General features: G+C 40.7%; 1 protein-coding gene across 4 annotated transcripts in view; it reads left to right on the forward strand.

The window, feature by feature from the left end:
• The window catches only part of TRIM9 (tripartite motif containing 9), a 121984-nt gene that overhangs the window by 77283 nt on the left and 25346 nt on the right, over positions 1–19355 (forward strand). For 3 of the 4 annotated variants that reach the window (XM_061157383.1, XM_061157381.1, XM_061157384.1), the window contains 4 exons: positions 7392–7502; positions 8623–8776; positions 17300–17457; positions 19023–19161. In XM_061157383.1, coding sequence (XP_061013366.1) covers positions 7392–7502; positions 8623–8776; positions 17300–17457; positions 19023–19161 — 562 coding nt within the window. The remainder of the gene's footprint in view (positions 1–7391; positions 7503–8622; positions 8777–17299; positions 17458–19022; positions 19162–19355) is intronic. The other variant, XM_061157382.1, reaches the window with a different exon arrangement.

Raw genomic sequence — 19355 nt, forward strand, 5'->3', positions numbered from 1 at the left:
GAATCCAGTTGGGTTTTGTTAGACTCATTATCATGATTGTCATTATTATCTTCATTATTATTTACCATGTATTGGCTGTTTGTTCCCATTATGTTAGCAAAAAAAAAAGAATTAATCATATGGGCATATTATTAAGAGTACAAATTTACAGTAGGGATATTATCGGCTTACTTTAGCCATTTTGTCAATGCTTCATAATCCTTTAATCAGGTTTAGAGAAAGAGAGAGGAGGAGGAAGGAAGGAATGGAAGAAGGGAGGGAGGTGGGAGGAAGAGAGGTAGGAAGGAAGGAAGGGTCTGCCCAAGCTCACAAAGAATTTAAAACTAACAGGTAGGATTTGACTGTTATAGTCATTACTAGAAAGAAACGCAACAAACTAAAAAGTCCACTTGATTACAATAAAACTACTGGCAAGACGTTCCATTAGTTCATTGCAGTGAAGACTTTGAAAAAATTTAGGCATACTGGAACACTTAACATTTTTGACTGCCCTCAGCAGAAGTTTTTGGGGGGCCAACTCTAATAATTTAACCACAGTTATTATTGATGACAAGCCTATCATTAATTGGGAATTCATTTGGCAAATTCCGTGGTGCTATGCTCCCCACGTGTAGAAGCAAAAGCCCCAGAGGGCCTGTAAGAAGCAGAGAGCCCGAGTTGCCTGTGGAATCACCAGGATGCCACCACCTGCACCTGGAGCTCACCACGGTCAGGGGACAGGCCTGTGAACACCCTCGACCCGCGCTGGCAATGACAGTGAAGGGCAGTCGCAGAACTTCTTTAAGGTCCTTTGCCTGAGTCCATACATGAATGCACACCCAGCTCCAGAAGGCACTTAAAGCATTCTTCAAAGATGATGGACTAATTCACCATTTCTCACATCCTACAAAACACCACCATGCTGGATGCAACATTTTTACTGTGGAACGCTGTAAATGATGAATGTTCTCCTGTGTGGGTGGGGCCACATCGGGATGCTTCTCTCTCCAAATGGCTTGTATTTCTTCCTTCACTAACTTCTCTGTACAAGGATACAGTTTTCTATATACTAAGAGCATGCTTTGGATATTCCACTCAATGCTTATTGATGAGGTTATCGTCATTCACACTTCTGAGACAGAAAATTCAGTTTTACTGTTAAAATCTCAAGCCTTCTGAAAAACAGGTATGCGTTTTATTTACTTAACAGGGCTAAATGATCCTTTTACGGATTAAAACTCAAAGCATCAGATTTGTCTTTGAAATGACTAGTCGCCGAGGTGGTTAAATTAATAATACTACTACAGAGGACAGTATCAAGAGAATGGGGGAAATGTTTGCCGTATTTCCATTAGCCATGTGGGAGAATGGTGGCGTGTAAGAAATTTAAAATGTTCTTCATTAATTTAAGTGTCCCTAAGTTTCAGTGAATGTAATGATAATATAGGAGATAATATTTTACTCTAAGGGAAAATCAAGAGAATTATTTATTTTACTAGATGAATCTATTGGTCAAAGCACTTCACCAAAAATCACCAGTGAGTCAATTCCAACCATCAGTCAGTCATCTTGCTACAGGACATTATGGAACACATAGAAAAAACTATCTCCACTGACCAAAAGGACCTGTGTAGAATAAATTCTTCAAATTTGTTTCTTGAAAGTACTTATATCTTAGAAAAACAAAAAAGAATTGCATTATACTTAGAGGACATCGTTTTAAACAGTGATGGAAATATATATTAAGAAAGAATGTCTTGAAATATTGAAAGAATGTTAGTATTTACTTAGACTGAAAATTCATCAGTGATCTCTCTCCAGACCCCATGATGAGAGAAAATACTATGAGAAAAGTATTTATTAAAAACAAGATTTAAGAAAAAATTTTAAAGAGCCACATGTAAGATGGAGAGATGAAATTTGGATAAAATAATGAAATTCCCCTTAATTAATCTCAGTTCTAGCAGCTCTTTGTATCACCTGAGCTGAGTGATGGGAGACTGGCCTATTCAAGATGCAGTGGAAAATACAGTTGTAGATAGACTGAACAAAATTTCACATTTGTACTATATAAGCTGTCATGGGTTGCTCTCTGCTACTAAAAAGTCTAAGCATTCAAAGAGACATACAGTCTGTTCTCAAATTCTCCTTTTCCAAATAGGTACAGTATCGTATCCTGACCCCCAAAAAATGACCTTTATAAATTTGCCACTTAACAAAATAAAACTCTTCAAGTGATCAATAGGATTTGCCACCCAAAACAGATGGTGACTGCTGATAAAATTTTGAAGGCCTTCTCTGAAACTGTGGACCACAGATTAATTCGTTGTCCTCTAAGAGCTGGTTTAGGCCTTAATACACATGAAGACTGGAAGATTATTTCCTAGTTCCTATTCACTCCTGCAACATGTATATTTCCTTAGAAACTCCTTAAACCCAGCCAGCTGAAAACATGGTGCCAAGGGTTTCTCCAGAGCATCAGAGCCACTGCAAAGAAATATAGAACTCAAAGAAAAAGTGACATGGCCTGACTTCCTATGAATTGTTTTTCATTAAAAAATATACAATGTAGAAGTAAATAGTACTAATAAGGAGTAGAAATAACACAGAGAGAAGAAGGTAGCAAGTAAGAAAGCTGAATGAAGACACTCACAGAATAAAATATTTAAACTCTTAAAAGATTTAATTATCTGGCTGATTTCCATAATATGGGAAATCTTGCTAGATTAATTGAGAAACTAAAAGTTAATTATAAAACACCCAAAAATGCTACTTCTGGGAACCCCACTGATTCATTTTTAACAGTGAATTTTATCACAGGTTACTGTGATCATAGCAAAATGGTTTATTAAAATGTTTTAAAAATGGACCAGCATCCACTGTAGCAACAGTGAGAGTTGCGAGCCAAGCAGGATATTGAGTCCCTCCAAGAAGCTTGAACCATGGAATACAGGAGCCAACAGCAAACACCCCTGAAACTCACAGACTCTTTGGCAGCACAACAATGAAGCTTCTTAAGAGTAATCAGAGCCCCCAACACTCCCACAGCTCCTTTGGCACCAAATAAACCTTGCTTGAGAAGGAAATTTATAGAGGCAGACATAGAATTTTATGAGGCCTGAGTAACATATTTATTTCAGCACATTTTGGTCATAAAATTATCATTGAGCTGAATGTTCTGGCAAGTAAACACAGTTCAGTCTTTTTTGCCTCAAAAGGAGGCTTACTTTGGGTTGTAGTACTCAGATCCAGCCTGTGCTTGTTATTCGGAATTTTAGTACCAGTCACTTCTATATAGTCCTAGGGCAAATGCCATTGGGACAGTGAAAGGTGACTGCTGAGGTTTCTGCTACCTAGCAGCATTGATGCACTTGCTGCTGAAATGTAAAAACACTTTCTGGGAACAATTTAGTCAGGCGTCATATAGCAGAGATGAGTAGTATAATAGCTGTGGGTACTCTGCATTGCATTTTTTTAAGTGCTTAACTTATGGGTGTTTTCTTTTTCCCCAAGAAGCAGAAACGTAACCTTTTTTTTACCTCCTGATTTTAAAATAAAATAATAAAATGAAAATATAATATAATATAATAATTTGCATCACTTGAGCCCAGACCAACAGTGGTGTTAGTTTGACAGAAACATACTAGATGTTAGGAGAAAATAAATCAACCAGTGAATTTAAAAGTGATCTTTCTCCCCAATCACAATCACAAAACAATCTTCACATCAAAGTTGGTTTCTTTCACCAATTCCAATAAAGAGATTTTAAATCCTACATTTTATTTTTTATTTTAAAAAGCAATAACAAATCATCTGTCAAAATATTAGGAGACTCCAAATAGCCAAAACAAGCTTGAAAAGAAGGGCAGAATTGGAGTTCTCACACTTCCTGATTACAGAATGCACTACAAAGCTACAAAATACAGTACTATCATAAAGATATGGAGAAGGCAATGGCAACCCACTCCAGTACTCTTGCCGGAAAATCCCAAGGATGGAGGAGCCTGGTAGTCTGCAGTGCATGGCGTCGCTAAGAGTCGGACACGACTGAGCAACTTCTCTTTCACTTTTCACTTTCATGCATTGGAGAAGGAAATGGCAACACACTCCAGTGTTCTTGCCTGGAGAATCCCAGGGACGGGGGAGCCTGGTGGGCTGCCGTCTATGGGGTTGCATAGAGTTGGACACGACTGAAGCAACTTAGCAGCAGCAGCATAAAGATAAGCAGAAGACCACTGGAAATCAAATAAAGCCCAGAAGTAAATTCTCACATTTATGGTCAAGTGATTTTTGACAAAGCTTCCAAGAGCATGCAATGGGGAAAAGGAAGTTTTAGTAACAAATGATGGTGGGAAACTATCTTCATACAAAAGAATGAACTTGGACAGTTACCGAAAGCCATGTACAAAAATTAACCCGAAGTGAATCAAAGACTGAAAAGTAAGAACTGGAACTATAAAACTCTTAGATGAAAACATAGGGCAAATGCTTCATGACACTGGATTTGGCAATGATTTCTTGGATATGGCATCAAAGACATAGGCAACAAAAGAAAAAGTAGACAAATTGGACTTCATGAAAACTTGCAGATATTTGTTGTCAAAGACAACAAAAACAAACAACCCAGTTTCAAAATGGACAAATGACTTGAACAGACTTTTTGCCAAAGAAGATACACAATAAGCACATGAAAAGATGCTCAAGATTATGAGTCATTGTGCTGTGTTTAGTCGCTCAGTCATATCCGACTCTTTGCAACCTCCTGGACTGCAGCCCGCCAGGCTCCTCTGTCCATGCAGATTCTCCAGGCAAGAATACTGGAGTGGGTTCCCATGCCCTCTCCAGGAGATCTCCCCAACCCAGGGATCAAACCCAGTTCTCCCACATTGCAGGCAGCTGCTTTATCGTCTGAGCCACCAGGGAAGCCCTGTGAGTCATTAAGGAAATGCAAATCAAAACCACAGTGAAATACCACTTCATACCCACTAGGGTGTGAAAGAAAGTAAAAGTGAAAGTCGCTCAGTTGTATCTGACACTCTGCAACCCCATGGAATTCTGTAGGCCAGAATACTGGAGTGGGTAGCCTTTCCCTTCTCCAGGGGATCTTCCAACCCAGGGATCGAACCCAGGTCTTCCACATTGCAGGTGGATTCTTTACCAATTGAGCCACAAGGGAAGCCCAAGAATACTGGAGTGGGTAGCCTATCCCTCCTCTAGCAGATCTTCCCAACCCAGGAATCAAACCAGGGTCTCCTGCACTGCAGGTAGATTCTTTACCAACTGAGCCATGAGGGAATGGCTACTATTTGAAAAAAAAGCAGACAATGATAAGTGTTGGTGAGAATGTAAACAAATTGGAATCCTTGTGCATTGTTGGTAAGAATGTAAATGATACAGCTCCTGTGGAAAGTAGTATGGTGATTTCTCAAAAAAAAAAAAAATTAAAATAGAAAAACACCATACAAGTCAGTAATTCCACTTCAGGGTATATGAGCCCCCCGCCCCAAAAAAAAAAGAAAAAAGTGAAACAGACACTCACACAGATATTTGTATTCTTATGTTCATAAGTTTATTCAGAATAGCCAAAAGGCAGAAGAAACACGGATGTCCATCAGCAGATGAATGGATAAACAAAACGTAGTATATACATATAATGGAATATTATTCAGTCTTGAAGAAAATGTTGACACAAGCTACAACATGGATAAACCTTGAAGATATTACATAAAAGAAATAAACTAGTCACAAAAGGACAAATCCTGTATGATTCCACGTGTATGAGGTACCTAGAATAGTCAGGTTGACAGAGACAAAGTAGAATGGTGGTTGCCAGAGGCTGGGAGGAGAGGTGAATGTAGAGTTATTGTTTAACAAGTCCAGAGCTTCAGTTTGGGAAGAAGAGAAAGTTTTGGAGATGGTTGGTGGTAATGGTTGTATAACAATGTGAACTTATTTAGTGCCACAGAATTGTCCAATTAAAAATAGTTTAAATGGTTTAAGTTATATATATTTTATTACAATAAAATAATTATGAGATCAACAATATTGAATTAATTAACTGTTAAAAAATTAGAACTTTGTCAAAAAGTAGGTTAAATAAATTTAACCCACTATAGAGTATTTATGTAGTCAGTAACATTTGTTGATGGTGGCAACACAGAAAATGCCCCTGATATGGTGTTAAATGGAAAAGAGGTGAAATTGTCACATACTATAATTGCAATTATAACTAAATCTCGCTCAAGGGAGAAAAACTAAAAGGAAACATCAAAATTCTTTAAAAATTTGCATTGGAGTAGTGAGACTATTTGCTTTTTTTTAAACCTATTTTCCTGTTGTTTTTGAAACAAGGTGTAATCATCTTTCATAGAAAATAAATTTATAATCAAAACTGAACAAGGAATAAGGGAAAGTTTTTAAATAATTATTATTAAAACCCCTTTTAGTTATTACCCATAAAATCCAGAATGCTGGGGGGATTTGGGGTGGGTTTTTTTTTTTTTTTTGAGGCTTTTGTAAAATAGTACAAATACAGAAGGTGAGTAATAGGTTCCTAGAAAGCCCTTGCTCAATTCTATGCTTCAAAACCTGCTTCAGGATTTGGGTCACTGAGCAGGGACAGAGAAGACAAGCATTTCTAAAGAAAGAAATTTTTCAAAGAGTGCCATGCACTTGACACGGCAAAGATAACTTCCCAGAGGCAGAAACTGCATGTTCAGAGAGATACCTCTCTAGGTTAGGCAGACTCATCGCTGAGCAAATAGCCTTTAAAACTGCTTTCCCAAATGAGGCAGTGAGTGATGCTAAGTAGATTATAACTTGATTCTGTATCCATCTGTGTCTGGCATACTTGCTGTCATTAGCTCATTGTCTTTTAGCAACCACTTCTAGGCTTACCCTACCACCCACTCAGGGAAAAGAGAATCAGAACAAGAGAGGATCTGGGTTCAGACGGTGATATCTGCTCTTTAGAAGGGACAGGTAGAGGGCGAGCAAAGATGGTGGGTGGCTGTGTCACAGAACAGATGCTGCAGCTGCACCTCCGGCCACTTAGTCATTTAACAGACCCTCCCATGACCTCCCACTCAGAGCAGCTCCCAGAGAGGGGAGCGACGGAGACCTGTGGAAGATGTCCCCTGAGGCACCAAAGTAACCAGCTTCCCAGAGGTCCAACAACCGTGTGCCTTTCTGATGGCTGCAGTTGTTACAAATCCCTCCCCGTAAGAGCCATTATCCAATCCGTCTTCAGAGCCATTGTTCCCAGCAGACATTGCCACAAACTATTCTCATAAATTGAGTTCCATTCCATGATGCTCTTGGATCATGGTTTGAAGAAGTTTTCCAAAGTCTTCGTTTGCTTTCTTTTCTACCCTCTGCCACTTTGGACCATTCTGTTGTCTCATCAATCCTAGGTGGTTCGAGATCAGATCTCTCATTGCACAGTGAAATTGCGCCAGACCACGGGTCTCATGGAGTACTGCCTGGAGGTGATTAAGGAAAATGATCCTAGTGGCTTTTTGCAGGTATGTGTCAACAAGTTTCTGCTTCAGATTCTCAGTGTTCCATGAGACTGACTCTATGATGCCAAGGCCAGACTCCCAACAGACCTAGCTGGGTATGGGCCGCTCCACAATGGAACCCACCTTTGTGTTGCCATGTAGATGTGGGTGCCTTTGGAACGTCACTGGCTTCTCAGAAGATTCTACCATCATGGGCTCCAAGACTAAAAAGGCTTTTTAAATTTGTTTTTGTTTATATTTGATCATGAAAACAAAATTCCCTCTAAGTTCCTCCAAAGCAAACTTATTACCTTGCATAAGATTTGGGTCCCTTTACTAATATCTTGGACAGTTTTGTCAGAAATGTAAGTATACACATGTTTCTACCTTGTTTACACCTCCTTCTGGCAAGTCAGTGATTTCCCAAACAGAGTGAAATTTTTTCATTGTTTGGATGTCTCATGATTTCTTTAGTGTTGTTTTAGTGACATGCTGTGATGTCAGCTAAATTTTACTTAACTTTTGATCCCAATGATTAATGGACCTTTGATTAAGGAACATGTAGCTTCCTTCCAACTAACACTCTACCAAACTGGCCAAGAATGATGGGGCGGGGGTGGGGCCTAAATATAAGAAATGAAAAAGTCCTCTACCAAAGAATCAGATCATACATGAAGATGATGTATAGGAAGTCTTATCTTACAGATGATCATATGCAACCTCTCTGAACCACTTAGTAAAAGTCATTAGGTCTTAGGTCTTAACATGATACCTATAGCTCATATCAGAAACCTATGATTGTTGGTGCTAGTGGATTTCAGTAATTGCTAAACATATCGCTACTGAATGTTGTTGGCTTTTAACTGATCAGTCATAAATAGCATGATCATGTATCTAGATCATATAATAGAGCAACTAACAGCTTCTAATTATAAATAGTGATCCCTCTGAGTCCCAGAAGTATTCAGATTTTCATGATAAATCACAGGTTACTCTCACCATCAGAAGCTCCTCGCTGCCTGCATAGAAACAGGGAGGGTGTGGGTCCCAAGGCACTTGGTGGGGCACTCTGGGAGAGCCAAAGAGCAGTTTGAGTGCCCAGTGTGGGGTTGTATTTCTTAGGCTACGCTCTTTATTTCAATAGATTTCTGATGCCCTCATAAGGAGAGTGCACCTGACTGAGGATCAGTGGGGGAAAGGCACGCTCACTCCCAGGATGACCACGGACTTCGACTTGAGCCTGGACAACAGCCCTCTGCTGCAGTCCATCCACCAGCTCGACTTTGTGCAGATGAAAGGTGCGTGCCTGTGCCCCACGCAGTCAGAGCAACTCCCTGCTGGAAGCAGGGTAAAGGCAGCTTGCAGATTGCAGCAAACAAAAGGCAGCCACCAGGTTTATAAATCAGCTGAGAGATGAAAAAGTCCACACACACACACACACACACACACACACACCCCTCCAGTTAGTGTTACAAAAGTCTGGAGTAGCTCCCATCTTATTGTGTAACGGAAATGTGTATCCTTGTAGCTGGAATGTCAGATAAATCAGATGGACTCAATACTTGCCTTTTTGAGAGACTTAAGAGATTTCACATGCTTAGCATTAGAGGAAGAAAGAGAAAGAACATCATTGTACATAAATAACGTCTTGTTACAGATGGTAACCCCGATATATTGATATAAATCAAAGGAGTTCAGCATTGAAACTGCTTCTATAGGGATAGAGATAATGGCAGACAGTTGATTGTGGATTAGCAGGAATTTGAGAGGATCAGAATTGGCTTGCCTATACTGGTCAGGAAAATGAGAGCCTGGGTACAGAAGGAAAATGAAAGTATATAATAAAAACTTTAACATTTTAAATTTTTTGGTCTCTGAAATTAAGGGGTGTGGCAAGATCTCTGAGATTTGTAGTATCTGCTGAGGGGACATACAAGTACTTAAAATTATCTTAAGAAATATAACTCTTTGGAGAAAAGGTAAAAACTCAAGTCAACCATGCAATAATATTTTTATGGCAGTGTAAATAATATCCCATTTGAAAAATATTTCTGATTTTTGAAAACCTTTTTATGGTGAAATAACATACATTCACAGTAAGTTGCAAAAATAGTAAGGAGAGGTCCCCTATACCCTTCATCCAGTTTCCATTCATGGTTGCATCTGACATAACTGTCACATAACATCACAATTGACATCAGTACAGTGTGTGTATGTGTAGTTCCGTGCCATCGCATCACATGTGTAACCACCTCTGCAGTCCAGATACAGAACTACTCCATCAAAGCTTTCCCTCATCTGCCTGGTTTAGTCCCCCATCCCCACTGATCTGGCTTCCATCTCCATAACTTTGTCATTTTCTGATCTTTTTTAAAACTAAAGTAATTGATTTGCTCTTTGCTTCTCCCAGTTTCAGAGAAGGAAATGGCAACCCACTCTAGGATTCTTGCCTGGAGAATCCCATGGACAGAGGAGCCTGGTGGGCTACAGTCCACGGGGTCGCAAAGAGTCAGACACAACTGAGCGACTTCACTTTCACTTTTCACTTTCTCCCAGTTTAAGCATCCATGTAATAAATAACTTAGAATCCAATGCTTTAGAATTTTTGTGTCTTAAGAAAAATCTGCATATGTCCTTTTATTAGACAGAACCATATAACCCTGCAGGTGTCAGGGGTCTATACTACATCATGCAGTTACACACATTCCTGTCCCGGGTAATGTACAGTACTTCTCTCATCCTCTTAATGAGTTTTTGTCCTCTTTTATCTTCAGTTTCCTCACCTTTTTGTTTAATATGTATTGCTTTGGGATAATGCCTTTATTAATTTTCAAAGTAACTAGTGTATAGATTGTAAATAAAAATGCTTTGTTGTAGTAACAAAAACATTTAGCTTTTACTGGCTGTCTACCAAACCAGACATACTCTTTCCATGGATTACAAAATGCTTTCTATGGATTAACTCATTTTATTCTCCCAATCCTAGTAGGCAGCTGAGGACACTGAGGTGCAGGAAGACTTAGTCACTGGCCTGGGCTCACCCAGCTAGTGACTGGCAGGGCCAGAATTTAAACCCATGGAGCATGGTTCCAGAACCCACAACCACAACTTCCAGTTTGTGCTGTAAAGTTAGTGCCTTACTAAGCCACTTCTTCAAGAAGTAACTGAATTCATCTCTTAAACTTGAGAAATTAAAAATTTTTTTTGTTGCAGCAATGCTTTCAGACTTTAAAAAAATTTTAACACCTACATGGTAGCCTGTGGTGTGTCACCATCCCAATAATATGCAGAGCCCCCTTGATCAGCCTCTTCCTGTCCCCAGTTCCTTCAACAAGGTAGAATCATTGAAAGATTAGGTCACAAGTAGCCAGAGGAGAAAATGTGTCACAAAAGGGCAATGTAAGGGCTTTTGGTGAAACAGAGAAAAAAAAAAAGAAGTCAATCCAATTAGTCTTGGTGTTGGGGCAGGAGGAGGGGCAGGTAGGCCGAAGGGCTTTAAGATGCTTTAATCAGCTGAAAACCCTCTCCTCCCTCATCCATTCTGAGTGATGTCCATCTGCCATGGTGGAGTCCAGGCCAGCTGACACAGTGGTAACAATTGTATTGGAGTGAACGGGCCCTTCCTGGGAGGTAGCAATTACAGGTTCATGTGTTGTGCATCACAGATCACACTCCTAAAGCATTATCACGTGGCCACTTAGGGCTGCACACAGGCATAACTGTGGACATGACTGTACACACAGCAGAGAATGCCATGCACGTGAAAGGCCAAAGTGCAGAACACTCTTATAGCAAAAACTCACCTAGAACACAAAATTATCCAAAACAGTTATTTATGAAGTTAATATAGTAGGCCACTTGGTATGAGACTAGATTATTTCATTTTCCATTTCTTTTTAATACTCCATGTTATTTACTTCGGATAAGTATCCCTCTGAGGAGTTAATTCATATGTTTATGTGTGTGTGTGTTGTGTTCACTAAATTTAATTAATTCAGTAAGAGCCCAGTCCTCCTTAAAATCTGAATAATTTTTATCTGTCACACTTTCAAAGGAGAGAAAAAGCCGAAATGTCATGACCCAGAACTCAGTTACCTGCAGTTAAGACTTCTCTTGCTTGCCCCTTTGATGTCTGTTAGCATATACACAACCGTGCCTAGTGCGTTGTTGGTCTTTTTATTTTCTTAGGATATTCACAGTCAGTTTAGCAAACTGAGCTTCACAGTCAGGAAAAATATCTCAAGAAATTGCACCCTCATATCCATGTAGTAATAGCCAAATTTAAGTAGCACTTGAAATGGTGTTAATCTGACCATTGTAAGATTAACAATATGTTGGTTTCAATATATAATTTCTAATTGTGCTAAGTGGATTAGTAGGAAGTTTAAAATATTTCCAAAGTTACTTGAAATAGGCATTTAAGTCTGTGACTCAAACTTACAACTAAAATATCTGTCTACTTCCTGACTCAAAATTTGAGAATCTCTCTGGTTTTGAAATTTTATCTCAGATGCCTTTTTTTTTAACATCAGAGAAGATAGGTCTCTTGCTAAGTTTAAAATATTCTCACAGCATCTGCTACTCAACTAAAATGCATTGTCTAAAATTATTCTCTTATTAGCTAAGGATTTAACTGATCTGCTCTTTTGGATTCCATATCACCCTCAAGCAATTGAGATCTGAATGAAGAATGTTGGTACCCTCTTTGTTCAAACATCACAAAATGTAAGGACATTTTTCCAGTTGCATTTTTATTAGAAAATCATCTTACCCTCTTTCCAGACTACTGGGAGTAGTGTTTGATCTCTCAGGCTTTTCTTTTGTAGAAAACAACCAATTAAACTTTGTTTTCTGTTTTTATTATAGAGTAATAGAAACATTTTTCCTTAATCCTAAATTGCTATTTTCAACTTTTACCTGGTCATGGGAAGGAAATTTTAATATCTTTTTTGCCAGTCTATCAAGGGCTCTGTTGCTTGGCTCAGAATAGATTCCAGATACATACTCTCTCCCAGGAAAATATTATTACCCCAGAATTGTTTAAGGACAAAAAGTATCCCAAGGTTCATGAGTTAGTGCTGAAATAAAACGCCAGATGTCAGGGTGTTCATTCTGACCCAGGGTGAAACATTGACCTCACAGTTCATCAAGCCTTTTTAACCCATAGACCAACAGATATTAATCTCTTGAGTGCCTCTACTCACCTAAGGACACAGTAATCTCCATTAACTCATGTTGAATGTTAAAAAGCCCTGAATATGCACCAAGGTCATGGGCAAGGACAATGTGATCTAAACAGATTCTCCTATAGATCATGGAAAAAGAACACCCAGAGGTTTGGCAGAGATGGGGATGAGCATACATGGGATGGTGGTGGTGGTTTAGTCGCTAAATCGTGTCCAACTCTTGCAATCCCATGGATTGTGGCCTAACAGGCTCCTCTGTCCATGGGATTTCCCAGGCAAGAATACTTCTCCAGGGGATCTTCCCAACTCAGGGATTGAACCTGCATCTCCTAAATTGCAAGCAGATTCTTTGCCACTGAACCAGCAGGGAAGCCGCCATATGTGGGAACTTGCATGAAATCTGTTCATGCTCTGGGAGCCTGGAATTCATGTCCTCCAAGCCTGTGTGCAAGTTTATCCTCAGCAAAGTACTAACGCCAGCTTTGCAGAAACAGCCTGGTCTTCTGCTAAAGTCTAAACTTTCCTCAGATGCTATTTGTATTGTTCAACCATCATAAAAAGGAATGACAGTCCACAGAGGAACCTTCAGAGATGATGACAGTAAAATTGCTCTCCCAGCCACTACAGCTCTTAAGGTGAACTATTATAATCTATACCAGCAATTCTTGAGAAGCTTTGTCGTTCACATTATAGGAACTAAGAAGAAACATTGCTCTTGGAATTAGGCCTGCATTCTCCCTCTAATTCACTATCACTGAGCCCCAGACTGGAGAGGTAGTGGTGTAAACATCCAGCCCGGGGAGCCAACCTGCTGGGCGTCAAAACCCAGCTGTGCCACTGCCTCGCCCTGAATCCTTCCTGTGTTTCCGTTCCCTTGTCTACAAATAGAGATAATAGCAGTACCTACCTTGTGGGCTGGTGTTGAAAATTAAATGAGTGGACACGTGTAAGCTCCTCCCCAGAGCCTGGCCCTCAGCAGTGTTTCCACCCCACAGGCCTTCTCGCTGCTCCCTCACAGCTCCCTGTTCTCCCTTGTCCTCACCGCACCCTTGTGAACCCTCACAGAGGAATTCTGGATGATGTGAGGGTTGTCAATCTGAAGGATGAGAGAGAAAAGTAAGTAAATGTGAAAATCATGAGAGATAATTTGAACTAGAATGACCTTAAAAAGGTAAGACTTTTGAAAACCTTGGTATAACAGGCCACAGTGGCAGAATTTAATTTTGAGATGAGGCTCCACCAGACCCCAAGGAAGTCAGTAAGAACAGCTACCATTCTGTGTCTAAGAGAATTTTTAGCTGGAAGCTTGATTTTACAGGCTAAGAGGATACTGAGTACTAGAATTCTCATCAGGTCAGAGGAAACTAGTTATCTAGGAAAAATAAAGATGTCCAGGAATGATCATGAATGTGTTAAGACAGTTATTATAGCTCCAATTATAGGAATTTCAATAAAACAAAACCTTTTCTCTCAGAGTTCAGCTCAGGAACTGTAATACTGTCCATTTCCAGAGCATAAGAGATAAATCCATTTGAAAATACTCTGGATTCTTGTAGGCCATTTATTTTATGCCTAATAAATTGAAAAGGGGTCATAAAGATACAACACCCAAAATAAAATCTGTTATTCTGAAATGCCAGCCTTAGTCTTTGTTAACAAGAGTGTAATTTTGTCACATTTCCTTTTATATTCAATGTCACTTTGGGGTAAATAAGGAAAAAGAAAAAATAATTCTCAGCACATTGAGAAATAGATTTAGACACATGCAAATGTTCCCAGGTTCCTTCCTTCTCTCTCTTCCTCTCTCTTTCTAATTTGCTTTTTTGTTGTTGTTCATTTGTTTAAATTTGGAATAGTGTTAAGATCTGAAGATTAGAGACTGGTTAGACTTTTTTCTAACTCCTTGGCCTTTTAAAGTATATCCCACTGAGTACTTACAAATGCAGTTCATATGTTTTAATTACACATGACACTATATATTTCAGTGAATCTTTTAATTATACCTATGTCTATATGGGAAATGTGAATTTCTTATCAGAGACATTGAAAGCATTTGTGTGATTCAAGTTGAAACCATTTTCAGAATCTTACTTGTTGACTTTAAAACTGGTGAAATGTAGACTTGCCTGAAACATGAAAAAAGGGAAAATGAAGACTGATAAGGCAGAAAATGAAATAAAGTCCAAGGAGTTGTTATTTTATGGAAGTCCCTAACCAATACCAACAGTTAAGAGAAATATTTCCCAGGGAGACTCACTGCCTGTCTCTAGAAGCCCTCTGAAGAACGGCTTGCTTAAACTTGTCAGATTTTGTTGTTACTGTTCAGTTGCAAAGTTGTGTCTGACTCTTCATGACCCCATGGACTGCAGCATGCCGTGCTTCCCTGTCCCTCACCATCTCCCAGCATTTGCCCAAGTTCATGTCCACTGAATCAGTGATGCCATCTAACCATCTCATCCTCTCTCACCCTGTTCTTCTGCCTTCAATTTTTCCCAGGATCAGGTCTTTTCCACTGAGTGAGCTCTTCACATCAGGTGGTCAAAGGATGGGAGCTTCAGCTTCAGCATCAGTCCTTCCAAAGGGTATTCAGGGTCAGATTTTACTCCACTGTTAATATGTTAAGAGGTATTCTTTTACTATAGAAATAATTTAAATGACAAAGTAAGTTTCTAACTAAAATAGTGACCTTAAATTAACCTCCAGTTAAGTAACAGGTTCCTGTGATGTGCTTAGTCGCTCAGTCGTGTCCGACTCTTTGAGACCCATGACCTGCAGCCCACCAGGCTCCTCTGTCCATGGGGATTCTCCAGGCAAGAATACCAGAGTAGGTCTCCATGCCCTCCTCCAGGGGAACAGGTTCCTAGATGATCTCTATTATGCATAGAAAGTCATTAGAATCATTCAAAGGAGTTCTGTCTCCTGCCTCCTCTTTCTAGCCAGTCCTGTAGTCTATTTAGTGAATGAAAGTGAAAGTGTTAGTCAGTAGTGTCCAACTCTTTGCCACCGCATAACTGTAGCCTACCAGGCTCCTCTGTCCATGGAATTCTTCAGGCAAGAATACTGGAATGGGTAGCCATTCCCTTCTCCAGGGGATCTTCCCAACTCAGGGATTGAACCCAGGTGTCCTGCATTGCTGCAGGCAGATTCTCCACCGTCTGAGCCACCAGGGAAGCCTAAAGCAGTGCATTTCCTCCATATCTAGATGTTCTGGGACTTCTGAGGCTGCAAAGCTATTGTTCTCTGATAAGATTCCATTTTTTGTGCCATTGAAACTTGAAACAGGATTTCCTTTCATAAACTGATGACCTCCAATTCACTGGTCATAATTTTGATATAATTATGTTTGATGTGTTAAGTTAGATATGGTTTTCTTATAATGTATCAGCCTTCTTAAGTATAATAGACCTGCTTCACCTTTACATCTCTTATATTCTAGTCCCTGCTTTTGTTTTCTAGGTTATCCACCACAAAACCTTTTTTCTAAGCCACTGTTAAAGTAACTCTCTTCTTAGTTGGGGTGACTGGCAAGGAGCAGATTTAATTTAGGGCATGACACTCTGAGTTCAGTTTTGGTACAGCATACCAGGCGTTCCACAATTAACATTTGTTCATCTGAACGTCCCTGGACGTGGTCCAAACCATTCTCTCCCATGTTAAAAGTGCTACAAAAATAAAATCATGTTTTGGTGCTGAAAACAATTTTTAAGCAGTTAGTAAAAACACTGCTCCCAGATTCATCAATTGAGTTCATACCTTAGAAACGAGGATTATTCATTCCCTGATATTTGTATGTCTGTATGATTGAAGGCTCTGTTAATCTGCAGTTTTCATACAAGACTCAGCACAGAAGGGGGAGGAGGTATTGTGTCTAGTAACACTGTGACAGATTTTCCCAAGGTCAGGAGGACACTCTGACCCTCCCTGCCAGCCCCCATAGTATTCTCAGGCTCACAGTTGACTGCTAAACACCAGCACAAAAACAGACTTGGGCTAGTGCCATTTTCAAGGCATAGTTACCTGGAAAGAATGCTGTCAAATTCCTCAGAAGTTTCAAAACTGAGAAATCACTTTTGTATCCCTTGGTACCAAATTTTCAAAAATCCACAGCTGTAGCTACTTACGTGCACAAAATCTTGAGTGGAATCACTAATAAAAAAATGAAAGAACCTGAGACAGGTACGTAGTGGTTTCAGAGTTGTTTCTCGGCATAGGCAGTCCCCATTTTATTAAATGCAGTTTAAGGCTCAGAATAACTTTACGATACATGTATCAACGATGTTATGGGTGAACTAGGCTTTAGTGGGCAAGATGGGAAATCCGGACGCCACGGGAAACATTTCCCTGAGGGGTGAGGCCTTCCATGCTGAAGGGGATGAGAATACAGGAGTTGTCTCCCCTCCGGTTAGGTAGGAAGCAACACTGTGAACTTGGAAAGACACCAGTGAAGGAAAGGCACCAGAGAAGAAACGATTGCCACGCCTGGAGATTCTGTGAGGCAGATCCCATTCAGGTCCCCCCGCTCCCCAGGCTAGGAACTTAGTCCAGCCACTTGTTTACAAGTGGGTGTTGCGCATTCCTAGATGCTGAAGTGTTGACAGCGCCACAGAAGTCAGGGTTACACTAATTTCTGTTTAGCTTCCCCTCCAGTCCCAGCGACTCCCATCCTGCAGCTGGAGGACTGCTGCACCCACAACAACAGCGCCACTCTGTCTTGGAAACAGCCGCCTCTGTCCACGGTGCCCGCGGAAGGATACATTCTGGAGCTGGATGACGGCAATGGCGGTCAGTTCCGGGTAAGTGGAGAACCTACTGGTTGATGGTTTAATCGCAAAGTCCAACTCTTTGCCACCCCGTGGACTGCAGCCGACCAGGCTCCTCTGTCCATGGCATTTTCCAGGCAAGAATACTGGAGTGGGTTGCCAAACCTACTTCTTCTTAACCAAACTGGTAATGACCACAGAGGACCCACCTCAGAGCCTCAGACCCAACCCAGCAGGACCTGCACGCCCTTCATCTGAGGCATTCATCCTTGTCCCATCGAAGAAGGATGAAGGAGTCCCGGAATAGAAATTGCCCCTCCCTTCTGAAGAGAAAGTACCTACAGTCCTGCAAGCTCTGAAGTCGGGCTGCCTGCCTTCCAGTCCCAACCGAGCCCATAAAGCTGTGGGACTGTGCCCATTTCTCACCTCTTTGAGCCTTCAGGTCCTCATTTGTAAAAAGGAGATGATAATGATAACATGTGCCTCATGCATTGTTGTTAAGAGCCACTTGAATCATTCGTGTAAAATTCTTAGCATACTGAAGACCCAGCCACCAGTCTTCCTAGCATCCCTCTAAGGAGCTGTCATTTTGAGGCTGCGCTTTGGACTCAAATTATCTTTACTCATTACATCAGCGTAATGTTGCAACATGTACAGCTAAAGAGGGAGGTCAATACCTCACCTATGCTAACGATGCATTATGCTAGGATTTATTTTAAGCTTTTGAAATACCACTCTTCCTCCCTTCCTTGTTTCCTCCCTCTTCCCTCTGTACTATGAGGAAAAATCTGAAAAGTCATGATTTCCCTTCCTGCACTTAGAAACTCTTATGCTTTGAATGTCATCTTTGTGACAGTTCCTGAAGCTGTCAGTGGATTATAAACATACCAGAGAGACCACATTCATGTTTTCAAACCTATTTTTTAAACATAAATCATACTGGTGAATAAAGAGCTCAGTAGGTATAATATACTGAATAAATGCCAGCTTAATAAGGATAATGCTATCTATGGTAGTGGTGGTTTAGTCGCTCAGTCTTGTCTGACTGCTATGACCCCAAATACCCAGTTTTAATCTCTGAAGCTTCATCTGCTAATAACTAGCATTCAGTGAGGTGACAGACCCATGCTAAATACAAGACACTACACCAGTCAGTTTGCACATATGACCTTGTATAATCTACACACCAACCTCATAAGATAGGTATTTTTGTCCCAGTTTTACAGAGAAGGAAACTGAAGCTAAAAGAGGTCAGCTCAGAGCCCAGTATCTCACAGGATGAGTCAGATCAGGCGGACCCCAAAGTACCTTCTCTTATCCATCCTGCAACACTTGCCTCCTGAGCAACTGAGAACAAAGTATTGTATTAGTCGCTCAGTCGTGTCTGACTCTTTGTGACCCCATGGACTGTGGCCTGCTAGGCTCCTCTGTCCACAGAATTCTCCAGGCAAGAATACTGAAGTGGGTTGCCATTTCCCTCTCCAGGGAATCTTCCCAAACCCAGGATTGAACCCAGGTCTCCTGCATTGCAGGCAGATTCTTTACTGTCTGAGCCAAGTTCAGAGTTAAATGGTGGCCCATTCTTTTCTGACCCTCAGGAAGTATATGTTGGAAAGGAGACCATGTGCACCGTGGATGGTCTTCACTTCAACAGCACGTACAATGCTCGCATCAAGGCCTTCAACAAAACGGGAGTCAGCCAGTACAGCAAGACGCTGGTCCTGCAGACATCTGAGGGTAAGGCCCTTCAGCAGTATCCCTCAGAGCGAGAACTGCGAGGCATCTAGAATGGCTGGCAAGCCCGGAGGTAACCCCACCACTGCCCACATTCGCAAGTGTTTCCATGACTTGCCCTGCATTCTGGCACAGAGCCGCTGTTTCTCTCCTGCATTTAGAGAGCTCATGGTGTGTGGACAGGATCAGACCAAAGC

Source organism: Dama dama, chromosome 12 (assembly GCF_033118175.1).
Source record: "Dama dama isolate Ldn47 chromosome 12, ASM3311817v1, whole genome shotgun sequence".
NCBI lineage: Eukaryota > Metazoa > Chordata > Mammalia > Artiodactyla > Cervidae > Dama > Dama dama.